General features: G+C 49.3%; 1 protein-coding gene and 1 long non-coding RNA gene across 3 annotated transcripts; one reads left to right on the top strand and one right to left on the bottom strand.

Annotated features, from left to right (window-relative positions):
- Positions 1 to 2,600: 2,600 nt before the first annotated feature.
- LOC115387334 (uncharacterized) lies at positions 2,601 to 6,594 on the bottom strand. 2 transcript variants are annotated; one of them, XR_003931361.1, is made up of 8 exons: positions 6,483 to 6,594; positions 6,165 to 6,401; positions 5,771 to 6,031; positions 5,490 to 5,641; positions 4,978 to 5,077; positions 4,308 to 4,741; positions 4,120 to 4,185; positions 2,601 to 3,016 (listed from the first exon to the last, which is right to left on the bottom strand). It is a non-coding gene; the product is annotated as an uncharacterized LOC115387334 (long non-coding RNA). The 2 variants fall into 2 exon arrangements; XR_003931360.1 differs by having other exon boundaries at positions 5,896 to 6,031.
- Positions 6,595 to 7,770: 1,176 nt separating this feature from the next.
- rrn3 (RRN3 homolog, RNA polymerase I transcription factor) lies at positions 7,771 to 13,011 on the top strand. The gene is made up of 17 exons (XM_030090004.1): positions 7,771 to 8,018; positions 9,375 to 9,431; positions 9,516 to 9,605; positions 9,681 to 9,810; positions 9,897 to 9,956; positions 10,037 to 10,100; positions 10,354 to 10,423; positions 10,528 to 10,626; positions 10,714 to 10,809; positions 10,900 to 11,023; positions 11,121 to 11,251; positions 11,323 to 11,453; positions 11,528 to 11,715; positions 11,804 to 11,912; positions 11,989 to 12,141; positions 12,213 to 12,297; positions 12,532 to 13,011. The coding sequence occupies exons 1-17, from the start codon at positions 7,923 to 7,925 to the stop codon at positions 12,646 to 12,648; spliced, it is 1,800 nt and encodes a 599-aa protein (XP_029945864.1). The 5' UTR covers positions 7,771 to 7,922; the 3' UTR covers positions 12,649 to 13,011.
- Positions 13,012 to 13,766: the final 755 nt, after the last annotated feature.

The raw sequence follows: 13,766 nt of genomic DNA, 5'->3' as shown, positions 1-13,766 counted from the left end.
TGCACTGCATCATCGTAGGGAAATTGAATGTACTTGCGTGACAGAGATTTAATTGCTGCCAGCACTCCTGGCATCATCCTGCTCATTGTTGGCTGGGAGACCCCAGCCCTGTCCCCGATCTCCCGCTGGAAGGTGCCGGTGGCCAAAAACCCAGTGTGGCGAGCACCTGCACCGGCACAGGTAAGGCATTTGACCGCCTGGTTTCTCTTTTTAACGGGGTTTCTAAATTGCGGCACAAATCAAGCAGGACGTGCCTCGGTAGCCGAAAGCGACTGATGACCCACTCGTCGCTTTCCATAAGAAGATCCCTGCGGTCCCTGAAGACGCGCTCACGTCTCACCCGCGCGTACTGCTGTTCCAACAGGAGCAAATCAGCCACTGTCGAGATTTGGGAAATGACAAAGCTCTCGTTTAAATAGGGAAGTGGACGCACATCTGACCAACCACAGCGCTCATCAGAAATTGATGCATGGATGTGCATGCATTGAAATCACCCGAAAAAACAAATTATTAATTTTTTTTATTTTTCTGAAATTATTTCTCTCTTTAATCTGTATAATTATTTTCACGCTCCGCTGGGTTTCTCTGCGCTGCACCGCAAGTCCGCACTGACTGAAACTTGTGTACACAATGTCCGACCTGTCGTGGGATTTCATCTTTCCGAACGATCACGACCAAATTGATAAATGACCAACCCGTCTTTCATATGGACGTACGACGGGCGTACGCCCATATACGGTCGTACTACCGTTTGATAAATGAGGGCCAGTGAGTATATAAAAAAGAAATGGGAGATAGAAGACAATATACAACTGACAAGAGGAGGAATGGGATAATATGAATGAGCAAATATGGAAAACAACATCATCTTTAACATGGAGAGAGCATGGGTGGAAAAACAGAGTCAGATTCTTTAGAACTCCCGCTCAAACAAAATATCGAGACACAAATTGTTGGAGCCAGTGTGGTGAAATATCTGCTAACCGTGTTCATAATTTTTGGGGCTGCCCTTTAATTGTAGAATACTGGAAGGAGGTAAAGAATTGTATCGATAAGGTGCTAAATACAAATTTGCCTTTTAATTTTCAAACATTGTATTTTGGTATAATTGAGGCAAATGACAACCAAAAATGTAATATTAAAATGTTGAGAATGATGTTGTTGGCTGCCAGAAAAGGTATTACTAGAAATTGGTTAAAGGATACGTTATAATCCGCACATTCACTACGCTGTGAAATATTAATGCAAAATTACCAGATTGAGTTGTTTATGCGAAGATTGCTAAGACGGAACTACTTACTAAACATGGCGTCTGGGCGTAGTGATTTCAAAAGAAAAAGTAGTTCCCAGTATTTGCTTCAGTGTCGTAACGCTACAATATTATTTGTTGGTGTGCCACAGCGTAGTGAATGTGCGGATTATAACATGTCCACCAAAGTGTTTTGGGGTTGTTGGATTTTGTATTTGATGAGTTTGACGAGGGGGAACAAAAATACCATCCACCTCCATTGTGTCCGTCCCGAAAACCTTCCCCGACTCACCTCTGAATAAACAACAGCTCACCCTCACAAAAAAAGTAAGTATGCTGTTCGAAATGACTAAGGAATTGCGCTAAATGGGCCAATTTGCCAAAATGTTGAAGTATCGCTTTAAGTTTCGCTTTGTCCGCCATTACTCCGCCAGATGCTTAGTGAGCAACAACTGAGCAGGATCTTCCAGAAAGTAAGAACAGACCGGCTTCTAGCACTGCCACAGCTCCACACAGACTCCACCAGGTAAAAGAAACTTAAATCTTACTCGAGCGCTACTAAAAGAGCGAGGAAGGAGTTCCCCTCTTCCGTGCGCGTGAGCCACAGGCACGAGTGTTTCACTAAGCTGCATTACACCCAAGGCCTGCAGGGGGCGCTGTTTTGCATAAAACGCGCAAACTCCTTAATGCACCTTTAAGTAAATAAAAAATGTAATATATAAAAAGTTTAGTAGTCAAGAGAACATATATAATAATCAAGTTCATTTGAACTAGTTTTCCAATCACTGTAGTGCTCGAAAGTACTTTAGAAGAGCCTGAAAAATACAGTAAGCAGGCCTATGCGATCAAATGAATTCAAATCAAAATTTATTTATAAAGCACATTTCAAGCATTACAAATGCAGCACAAACTGCTATACATGTTACAACAGTCTCATTCTCTCCCCTCTGCCCCTACTCCCCAGTGTTCAAACCACGCCAAATACCCACGCGCGGCCAGAACACTTGCCAAAAGTTCAGCCCAACAGCACGCCACCGGGAGCAGCATTTTACGACGTCACGCGCTAGTCCTCATGGGAACTGTAGTATTCGTTCAGGCAAAACACTACTGCTTTTGTCCACTGGCGTCGCCAAAATCAACGAAAACTGAAAGTTCCTTAGTGTTGCTGTAATGCTCTTCTCCGGAGTTTTGAAAGAGAGAGGTTTTTTTTTAATCCAAAATCTCAGGTTCCGTCCTCCCTCTGCTTTCATGAGCGACCAAGCCACGCCCCGTTAATTGTGCACGCTATTATCCGTCGGGTGAAAATGAGAGCCTCTGAGTCCTACAGCATCCTACATGTTGAGCTGTTCACGGTGGATGTTCAGCAGACAGTGGATATATCCGTGGTAAGCGCGGCGGCTGCTGCGGAGCTGTCTCATGCAATTCCACGTTTGTGAAATCCTTGTGCGCTGTGGAGAGCAGCGGACAGTCACTGCAGTCACTAGATCAAACCCCCTCAGTGTGTGGTCGTCGTGCTCACCGTTAAAACTGTCTGTGTTTGTTTCACACGACCTGGCAGCTGTATGCGTCCAGCCCGACCTCTCTGTGAGCTACCTGGCGTTTCAGAGTGAGCATCCTGCGGCGGAGAGGGCGGCGTGGCAGCAAGTCGTCGCCCTCGGAGTCGGCTGTGGACTGGTGTGTCTGCTGGACCTCTCTGACGGCCAGAATGATGTGAGCATGCTCTGTAGTGAGCTGCTGTCCAATGACTGATCAGTGAACCAGTGGGGGCTGTTAAGTGTAGAAAAAGAAAATAAAAATAAATGTTGAACATATTTACACTACTTGACAATATAAACACAATGTAGTTAAAGATAAATCTCATAATATTTAATAAACACTACTCCAACACTCCAGATTGGTTTTCTGGTTGTTCTATGATGGAAATTTGTGGCAAAACCCGAAGAACACGAGAGAAATAACCAGCAGAGCAAGACATTATAAAGGTACTGGTGGGAACGAGGACTCAGCAGAGCCAAGGACACCTGCATGTGGGTGTGAGTGTAGCAAGGCACACACAAAGACCCAATCCCATTTCTCTTTCTAGCCCTCCCCCTTGGCCCTACCCCTTAGCCCTACCGCTATGAAACAGAGTGCTAAGGGGTAGGGCAGAAAGTAAACCCCTCTGAATTGGAACACCCCTCCGACAATTGCGTACGTCATCAGTAGTCGCCGCTGCCGATGACGTAAGCAGATGCGACAATTGTTTGCCGAAGAAGAATGTTTTTCTTACATTTCTTACATTTTAAAACTTTATTAATTGACAAAATACTGACATTTATGAACTTATTTCGTTGCAGACATCGCCATCTTGCTGATCTTGGAAGGCTTTCTGAGAAATCTGTCATCCAGTGGCGGCGGTGGCAAGGGGCGCTTGTTTTGGTCGCCTGGTCCGTCACTGGCGGGTGGGGTTAGTTCACTTCCGCATTCGCGGTGGCGCTCGTTTCCCACCTGCGCATTCCAGGCGGGCAGTGTTGAAGAAACCAGTTTATTGAAAATAATCGTCTATCTGTTGTGTTTGGAATGCGCCTGGAATGCGCGGGTGTGGAAACGAGCGCCCCCGCCAATGCGGAAGTGAATTAACCCCGCCCGCCAGTCATGGTCTACGCTGACAGAACAGGCGCCCCTCGCCATCGGCCGATACCCCTCCGTTTGGAGTGTGCCTCTCGAGAATCTCCTTTTGGAGGGGTGACTGGCCCTCCTTCTTGGCCCTACCCCTCCGTCATAATGACAATTGGGACGCTGCTACCCCTCCACGTGAACGCGCAAAAACGAGGGGAAGGGCCAAGGGGGAGGGCTAAGGGGTGAAATGGGATTCAGCCAAAGACTGTGACCTTTGAGTGTGGACATTCTGCTCAGGCTGGAGGTAAAACAGGTCTCTTCTCTTCACGGACTCCGGGCTGTTGGTGAGATGAGAACAGAAGTCATACGTCTCTACTGAAAGACTGAAGAACTGCATCGAACTGGACACTAAATGAGTTGGCATGACAGTTTGCCTGCAGCCTCACTCTGCATGTCTCACCATCTGGAGTGGTAGCACTCAAAGTCGGAGTGCTACCACTCCAGATCTAGGTCTCCATTGTTCTCTCCATCTCTAGGTCTCCATTGTTCTCTCCAGGCCTTTTTCTCTCGAAACAGTAGAATCACCCTTAAACTTTCACAAAACAACCACAGCATGAGAAAAGGTGTAGGTGCTGGTGATTTTTACAGAGTTTAAAACAAACCTGCCTCTTCAGAGTTGGGAAGGGTTTCCTTGCTTCTCTGGTACTAGAGGTAGTGGACTTTGCCACTTCCACTGCAAGGTTTAGAGCAGCGAGCCAGATGGGAAAAGGACAGGCGCTGGTGCTCCGCCAGGGTGGTCAGCTTGAAGTTTTTGGTGCAGAATTGGAGAGTATGCTCCCAGCTGCTTACATTCCCACAGGTAGGACTCCTCGATACAAGAGGAAACAACACAACCTGCAGGTGGGTAGAAGAAAGATTAGAGAAATGGTGTAAAGTAACTAAGAGGGACTTATAAATGTTTTGCTTCTGGAAGCTCATTTGAGTTGATCATTCTGCTGTATGATGCTTGTATGACACTGAGGACATTCACACTCAGAGACACAAACTGACAACCTGCCTTCATCCATAGGATGAACTATTTCCTCACATTAAAAAAAACAAAGAATTACAATTTAACTCAGTGATATTACCACCAGGTAGCTGCTTCGGTTTCCAAACTTGGAGTATCCCAGTGATTTCCGAAGCAAAGTCACAATACATCTCGTCAGTGGAGATGTTCTCTATGCGGCCCTTCAGAAAGACACACACAAGATAGAAACTGATGAAGCTGTGTGTGTGTGTGTGTGTGTGTGTGTGTGTGTGTGTGTGTGTGTGTGTGTGTGTTCTTGTATTTCTATCCTTGTTGGGGCCAAATGTCCCCACAAGGATAGCAAAACGTGGAACGACGTGCCTTGTGGGGACCTTTTTCCGGTCCTAAGTAGGAGAAACAGTGTTTTCTTGACCATGTTGTTGTTACTGAAAAAAGTAAAAGTGCAAAAACATTTCTTTAGGGTTAGGCTTTATTGTGGTGTGGGTTAGGGTTAGGGTAAGGGTCAGGGTTAGGGGCTAGACATGAATGGGAGTCAATGGACGGTCCCCACAAGGATAGAAATACAAGACTGAGCGTGTGTGTGTGTGTGTGGGTGTGTGTGTGTGTGTGTACCTGTTGTATCCCCAGACAGACGTAGAAGATGCTGTCAGGGCTGTAGGCATCTCCATTAGGCCGCCGTACTTCTCTGATGAAACGAGACAGAGCAACGCTCAGCTCAGAAGAGCTGCACTGAAAGACATCTTCGTCAACATTCTCTGGACAGGCTGCAAGGGACAGACAGTGCAAAATACAGGCGATTAGTAGCCGACTGACAGCAAAACAGCACAAAGTCGTACAGTCTTGTGGCTGCTGACTGAACAGTTGGGCCAAGCTCTTCCAGGCAGACTCCGTACATGTGGTTTAATTTGGAGATGGGCAGAGCTGCCGCTGTGCTTCGCTCCAAAGAACCAGACCGCCTTCCACCCTGCAAAGAAAGTTAATGAATACTCCACGAAAGCACACAGCAAGAAAGACTCACCTGGTGTCACAGTGAGTCGCCCTTCATTTCAAGAATTCTAAAGTAATCAGGGACGTCGCACCCGTTTCCAGCCAGAGGAACCCTCTCTGGGTCTCTTCACTCCTCGCTTTGGAGTGGAACTTCTGAACAAGTGATTCTGTAAAGACACACATAGAACACACTTGTGAAACCTGGTGTTTGTTCACACATCAAATTAGGTGAAATGCCATTTAGCTAAAGTCACATTAATGCTCTTTATTGACAAGGCTTCAGATGATGTTCCATATCACCTGTTGGAAAGTCTGTCTCTAAGTCCATCATCGGGGAGGGGAACAGCGGGCAGGGGGAGCGCTCAGTGCTTGGCTTGTGTCTGGGTGACTTTGAGGAACAGCTGGCTCTGAGCTCTTCTCTGGACTTCCAGGGACTGCAAGCTCAGCCTGAGCCTGCTTTAAGAGTTTCCTCATCTGCACTGATTGTGGGAGCAACATGTTTGGACTGTGGGGTTGCTGTGGCAGTCCTGCTCCGGTCTACAGTGGAAACAGCAGGTATGAAGGTATGAAGATGAAGCTTGCTGATCTGCCAAGAAGGGGAGAAACAGACATCCAGACCTGGACATGAAGCAGCCTCATCTTTCTGCTCGCCTCCAATCACATCCACTGCTTCAGAATTTACAGTCGCATCCTTCTTTCTGTGGTGACATGACAACGGGTACTGCAGTCTAAAACAAAACACGAAGAAGAAAGTATAATTTCCTGCAGCAAACGCTCTCAAATTAATCAGTGCTTCATGTTTGAGGTTGTAACGCAGTGAGACGTACAGGCATGAGCACCGGTGTTGTGTGAAGGTACTTACCCCAGATAGAAAGTGTATCCCCTGTTCACGGGATGGGACTCCACGCTAAAGAATAACAAGTGCTATCATGCAGATTGTTGTATGGATGCAGTGAGTGTTACCGTTTTCCTGTGCTGTTTTTAGATTGCACATACAGTATTGGCCCGAATATAAGACGACCCCTATTTTTCAAATATCAATTTGTAAAAATAAAAATATGTTGAAGACAATAAGGTTACTCATAAAAGAACTTTTTACTGTACAATTATTCTAAACTCAAAATCTCACAACAGAGATAACATGTCACGTGCTTTAAGCTAAAAAAAAATATTACTGCAGTATTAAATACAAAAAATATATTCTCTCTCTCAAATAAGCAGCAATAAGCAACAATTAAGCACCTCAAAGGTGCAATAACTGCATTCATGATGTAAATAACTTTTTTGGAAAAAACCAAGCAACTCTATGTAAAACCAGTCCTTCAGCACCCCCATACAGCTGGAATGGAATGGTCCTCGCTTAATAACCACATATTGCGATGCTTCTACTGTATGATTGGCCGTCGAATCAGGCCCCTTTGAACGAATCATCTAATCGTCGAATATCTGAGGACACCCCTATTTCAAATGCTTAGTTTTTCCAACTTTCGTCCTTTGTAGCGCCATAAGAAACTGATCTGACAAAGAATCAATAGTCTTCATAAATATTGCTCTATCTGTAATATAGACAGAATAGATGATATAGATGATAATATCATCAGTGATCCATTTCGTACATTGCTTGAGACCATATTTAGCCTGCAAGAATCTGTATCCCCTTGAGAATGGTCAAATCATAAACTACCGTCATGAAACTTAATTTGTGATCATTTCTGATTAAGACTGATGATATTGGAGAATTACAAAGGACTAGCTCACTTCTTCCCTAAGTTACAGGGGGTACAAATTACTTCAGGGGATACACTTTCCACCGGGGGTAATGGCATTATTTCAGTTTTTCTGTTGCGTTGGGACGGAACCGTGTTCCGTGTATCTCGGGGGAACGCATTGACTGTGACACCGGAGCTCCGAACGTTCACTTCCGTAAACACTCGACTGTCTTCCTCGTGAGCACACCGCGCAGCACGCGCTCCAGTTAAAAGTGAAAAACCCGTTTTGATTGAGCATGTCGCAGTTTCACCGCTTCAGGACCTTCTAGACTCCGCGGCCCGGGGCAGGATGGAGGCGCGCGGCCGGGACTTCCTCAACACCCCCCCGGTGAAGACGGTCCGGTTCGGCGGCAGTGTGGCGGAGATGCTGGAGAAACACCGGCGGGTGAGTCGGTTCGGGGTCTCAGCGGTTTGCACCGATGATTCCCAGAGTTGAACTCAAATCGTCCAGAAAGCTCCTTTATCCAGATCCACGTGTTCTAAGTTAGAACGGATCCTGCGTTTCACAGTAATGTTGCTCTAAAGCTGGAGTCCGTCAGTCTGAATGATCCTGTCAGCAGCAGGTGTTATTGAGGAGGAGGTTCCAGATGCTGCAGATGTGGATGGTCTGACTCACAGCTGCTGGTAGACATGCTTCCCCAGCTCCAGCCTCCAGTCTGAACACTACTGTCGTGTGGCAGAGTCCTGCACGGGTCCAATTTTCAAGACCCGCCCCGGCCCGACCCGGGGACGTACAAACCCGCAACCGAACCGCAAACCCGCGCATCGGCCCGATGAGTACCGCGACCCGATCCGACCCGTTGAAACACGACCCGCAGCCCGACCCGTAACCCGTATTTAAAGTCATCATTTTGGGTCACAATGTCTGCATCATGCAGCACATCACCACAGTTCAGCTGCCAGTGACTAAACAACACCTGAATGAAGCAGCTCTTCCTATAAAAGCCTGACTTTAGTCATGAATCATCAGCCCTGCTGTTCTTCTCCCATACAGCTGTAAAAACACTCGTTTGTTACGTTTAATGCTTTTAAACTTTTAATCTCTTAAAGGTAACTTTACGTGTGTAATAGACTTACTTTCTGTCCAGACTTGAGCGGCGTTCAGCAGCTACGAGCCGTGACATGTTTCAGAATCCATGGAGGAGAAAAGTAATCCATCAGGGAAACACTGTGTGATGTTTGAACACTTCAGGAACATTACAAAGTGACAGTTCTACGTTTTATCCATTTATTTCTCAAATATCTAAATAGCTATTAATTGTTTTGGAAGTGGCGCTTGTCAGACGGCGGCAGACCGTTTGATGCTCTCGTCCAATCACAAATTGTGTTATTAGATGGCGAAACGCGATTAAACAGCTGAGCCAATGACTGTCACAAAATAGCGAAGTGACCCTCAGAGAGTAAATAATGACCAAGATAGTTTTCTGTAGTTTGCTCAACTAACTGAAAAGCCCGGAAATGGATGCAGAAGAGCGGCGGTGCTGCAGACAGTCGCAGCAGATGGATCACGTCACAACGCTTTTATTTTATTTATTATTATTTTATATTGATTCTCATGAGTCAATCTACAACCCGCGACCCGACCCGCAAGCTATTTTTCCCACCCAGATCCGAACCCGAGAAAAAAAAAGCTTTTAAAAACCACCCGCAAATCAGCTGTTTTTGGTGGGGTGGGGGGGGCTCCAGGTCTGACCAGCAGCTCGGTGTTCCCCACCTGAAAGCCTGTTCTGTTCTGTTGAAGGGAGACTCCAGTGATTACGAGCTGCTGAAGCACCAGCTGGCCGACCCGGACATCAAGGTACGCCACCGCCGCGTTTGATCAGATGCTATGATGCGGATCTGCTCGTCTGACCTCTGACCTCTGACCTCCGACCTCCGGCAGGACGCGCAGATCGTCAGCTGGCTGCAGGAGTTTCGCGGCTGCATGACGCAGTTCACCAAGGACCACGAGCAGCTCATCTACACCGTCCTGGTGAGTACCCCCCCCCCCTCCGGAAGCGTCCCGCCGGGCCCTGACTGCGCCGACTGACCGCCGGTGTCTCCTCAGCGGCTGCCCTGGGTGGGCCGCAGCCCCCCGGTGGTGGAGGAGTACCTGGCCTTCCTGGGGAACCTGGTGTCGGCTCAGACGGTCTACCTGTGCTCCTGCCTGAAGATGGTGGTGTCGCACTTCACCCCCAGTACGTTCTGCTCATGGGGGGGGGGGGCGGGGCCGAGCTCGGGGCTGAAAGCACCGGCGTGCTGAGCAGGGTTGTTTATCTTCCAGAGAGAGTGACCATCTGCGAAGGAGGGGTGGACATCTCCGACTCCGACGATGAAGATGAGAGTAAGCCCCTCGTCGTCCCCTCCTCTTCCTCCCTGACGGCTGAACGGAGGTGTTCAGCAGCGTTCTCCCTCTCTCTGCAGATCTTCCCCGGAGCTTTGACCAGTGCCACCAGGCGCTGCAGCTCATCCTCAGATACGTCCCGTCGTGAGTCACACTTCCTGCTTCCCGCTCATTCAGCCAGCAGCTCACCACGCTAAACGCTCTTCTTCAGCGCGACTGAAGAATGGTCACTTTTTCTAGTGTTACAGCAACGCCTGAGCTGTGTGAGGACTGGGCTCGATAGACACCAAACATAAACCTCACAGCCCTTTATGGAGCTCAGCCAGTGAAGGTGGAGCTTTATTCCATTTGAAATCAGCAGAATCGGTCGATCATCAGGCGACTGTTTGTTTTGCAGCACCAGTCGCTTCCTGACGCCCATCCTGCAGGAGAGCTTCCCCTTCATCCAGAAATCCTCCAGGAACCTGGTGAGACTCGGACCTCCGGCATGGGGAGCGTGTTGACTGTCGGCCTTCATCGTTGTTCTCCTCTTGTGTGGCGACTCTGTGTGATTTTGTCTTCCTGCTCACAGGAGTGTTACGTCCACAACCTGCTGAGAGTGACGGTCTACATCCCGGCCATTCGGCGGGACGTCCTGGAGCTCATCGTGGGAAAGATGCTCAAACTGGACGTAAGTCAGATTTTAAACCGCCTGATGCAGCTGGGGTTGTCTGCGTCACTGTGTGTGTGTGTGTGTGTGTGTGTGTGTGTGTGTTAGGTGAGTGCCTCCCGTGCCGACATCGAGGAGGCGGAGGAGAAGGCGGAGCAGAGCCAGAGAACGGAGGAGCAGACGGAGGAGGGACTCTTCCACATGGTGACGGAACAGTGACTCCGCCTCGCCGCTCCGCGTTCCTCACATCATCTGAACTGAGTGTGTGTGTGTGTGTGTGTGTGTGTGTGTCAGGACGAGGACGTGTCTGCAGACCAGCCGGCCGTCCCCCTGATGATGTCCCACCCCATGGCTGAGAAGCTGGACGCCCTCATGGTCGTCTTCATGTCCTACATCAAGGACGTCTGCCACATGGACGGTAGAACGCTGCAGTGATCCACGCCGAGGACCGCAGAGCCAGCCTGCTCCTGTCCTGACGGGGGTGTGTGTGTGTGTGTGTGTGTGTGTGTTTTCAGGCTCGCTCCACGTGGAGCAGACCAAGGCCCTGTTCAGGGACATGCTGGGTGTGTTCGATAAGCTCATCCTGCCCACACACGCTTCCTGCCACGTGCAGTACACACTCTTTTACCTGTGCAGCTTCAGAGTGGTGAGTACCACGCACACACACACACGGTGCATGTGAGCTGTGTGGAGCTGTAACCTGATGTCCCGGTCCAGGCTCTGGCCGAGGCCTTCCTGGACCACCTGTGGAGGATCCTGCAGGACCCGTCCCGGCCGGCGGTGCTCCGGCAGTCTGCCGCTGGATACATGGGCAGCTTCCTGGCTCGAGCCCGATTCGTGCCCGTGCTGTGAGTCCCTGCGCGTGCATGTGTGTGCGTGTGTGTGAGTGCTGCGGTGTGTCTGACGCCGGCTCCCCCTGCAGGACGGTGCGGGCCTGCCTGGACCTGCTGCTGTCCTGGATCCACCGCTACCTGGACGGGCAGGACGCCGGCGGCCGGCAGCCGTGCTGCGACATCAGCCTGCACGGGCCGTTCTACGCCGCCTGCCAGGCCGCCTTCTACACCCTGGTGTTCAGACACGCCGCCCTGCTGGAGAACAACATGAAGAAAGGTGGGGTCCCCCGACTGCAGCGCCTGCTGGGAGAAGTCCTCCCGACAGAAGGTGTGTAATGTGTGTGTGTGTGTGTTGTGCGTTCCAGGTCTGGAGTACCTGCAGAGCCTGAACCTGGAGCGCGTCGTCATGAGTCAGCTCAACCCGCTCAAAGTCTGCCTGCCGGCCGTCAGCAGCATGTTCGCAGCCGTCACCAGGTTCCGTACCCCCACCTCCTCCTCCCCCACCCCATCCTCCCCCTCCCCCTGCTCACGGCTCCCCCTCCCCCTCCAGGAAGTACCAGGTGGCGTTCTGTTACACCATCCTGGAGAGGAACAGCCGCCTGGTGCTGCCGGTGGTGCGCAGCTCAGCGGGGGGAGACTCCGTGGCCACCGTCACCAACCCGCTGGACAGCTTCTTCCCCTTCGACCCCTACCTGCTGCGGAGGTACGCACGCACACGCACACGCACGCACACACACGCACACACAGCCCCCTGTAACAGCCCTGTGCCTGCAGGTCCGGCCAGGTGATCCAGCCTCTCTACCAGACCTGGGACGAGCTGGCCGACGCCGAGCTGACGTCTCCCTCCAGAGAGCCTCAGGTGAGCGCACGTACGCACGCACGGCTTATTGCTCCGTCACTGATGCTGTTCTGCACCTTTTTGTCTGGTTTTGTGTTTAACTTTCAACACTTTCTCTGTTTAATAAGAAGTTAGTACATATTTTAAAATGTGAAGCACTGTAACCGTGTGTGTGTGTGTGTGTGTGTTTGTGTTTGTGTTTGTGTTTGTGTGTGTGTGTGTGTGTGTGTGTGTGTGTGTGTGTGTGTGTGTCAGACCTCGAAGGAGGAGGAGGATGACTTCCTGGTGGGAATGACCCCGAGCTCGTTGGACTCTGACCTCCGTAGTCCTGGTCTGGGTTCTCCCCCCATCGGACTCCCCAGGCCCTTCTAGCCCCCCCCCCCTCCCCCCCCCCAGAGAAGGACTGTAACTCTGAGACACCTCCCTTGGGATTAGAGGTAGAATCTCTCAGGTTTGACTCTGGAAGGTTCATTATAACTTATTTTACAGAAAACAGAATTTCTCACCGTAGAAAAAGTCTAAATGTTTCATGTTTCTCTTTAAATCCACCAAACTTTCCAAAGTGTGGATAAATTACTGTTTTTACACATTTAATGTGTTTTTTTTTTCAAATCAATGAATGAACAGAAAAGAAAATTTGTTTTTTTTTATGAGCGATACTGAAGTTTGCCACCAGGAGGCGACGTTTCCGGTTCAGAGTCCTGATAGAGAAACAATAAATGAAACTCAGCAGCTCGCCTTTTTCCTGTCGTAGTGTTTTAGTGTGAATCTTCTCAAAGCATTTAGTTCTATATATTAATAAAAAAATCTGATCTGAATGTTTCTGCTCTGTTTTCATTCATATAATCAGATGAAAACGACTTTTTCTTCCTCCAGTTTCTATAAATACTGGTGATTTTGGTTGTTTCAGAGCTTTTTGACACCTGATCGTGTTATCAAACCACATGAAGACTTTACAGGTGAATCGAGCTGATCAGCAGGGATCCTGCATGATTGATTACTGGGTTTGATTCCCAGATTCAGGACTCGGTTTTGACCCGGGTCTCAGAGAGGATTTTGATTTGACTGTACAGTCACACTGGAAACCCTCGTCCATGATGCCGCCGCCGCCGTGCCTCGCTGAGGCCCGGAGGACCGGTCAGTGACGAGCGGAGCCGGGTTAGTAACACCTTGATCCTTTAATACAAAACAGTAAAAGAAAGACGACGAGGCCACTGGAGAGGAGCCTGCCCATGACCTCTGACCTCTGACCTCCGACCTGCTGCCGCTCGCACACTACAAACACAAGTTCAACACAGCGACAGGATGTGGACATGAACCATGCGGGGGGGGGGGTCGAGTGTTTTCTCTACTGTCTGCTGAGTCAGAGATGAAGATGATGATGATGGAGGAAGAGGGCAGAAAGATTCTCAGTTTCCTTTCAAAGCGTAAAGGAGAAAACAGTCCTTTTTCATGCAGTCCCTGTGTGTGTGTGTGTGTGTGTGTGTGTG

The sequence above is a fragment of the Salarias fasciatus genome, chromosome 4, assembly GCF_902148845.1.
Source record: "Salarias fasciatus chromosome 4, fSalaFa1.1, whole genome shotgun sequence".
NCBI lineage: Eukaryota > Metazoa > Chordata > Actinopteri > Blenniiformes > Blenniidae > Salarias > Salarias fasciatus.
The sequence above is the reverse complement of the archived record's forward strand: the minus strand, read 5'-3'. Positions and strand labels throughout refer to the sequence as shown.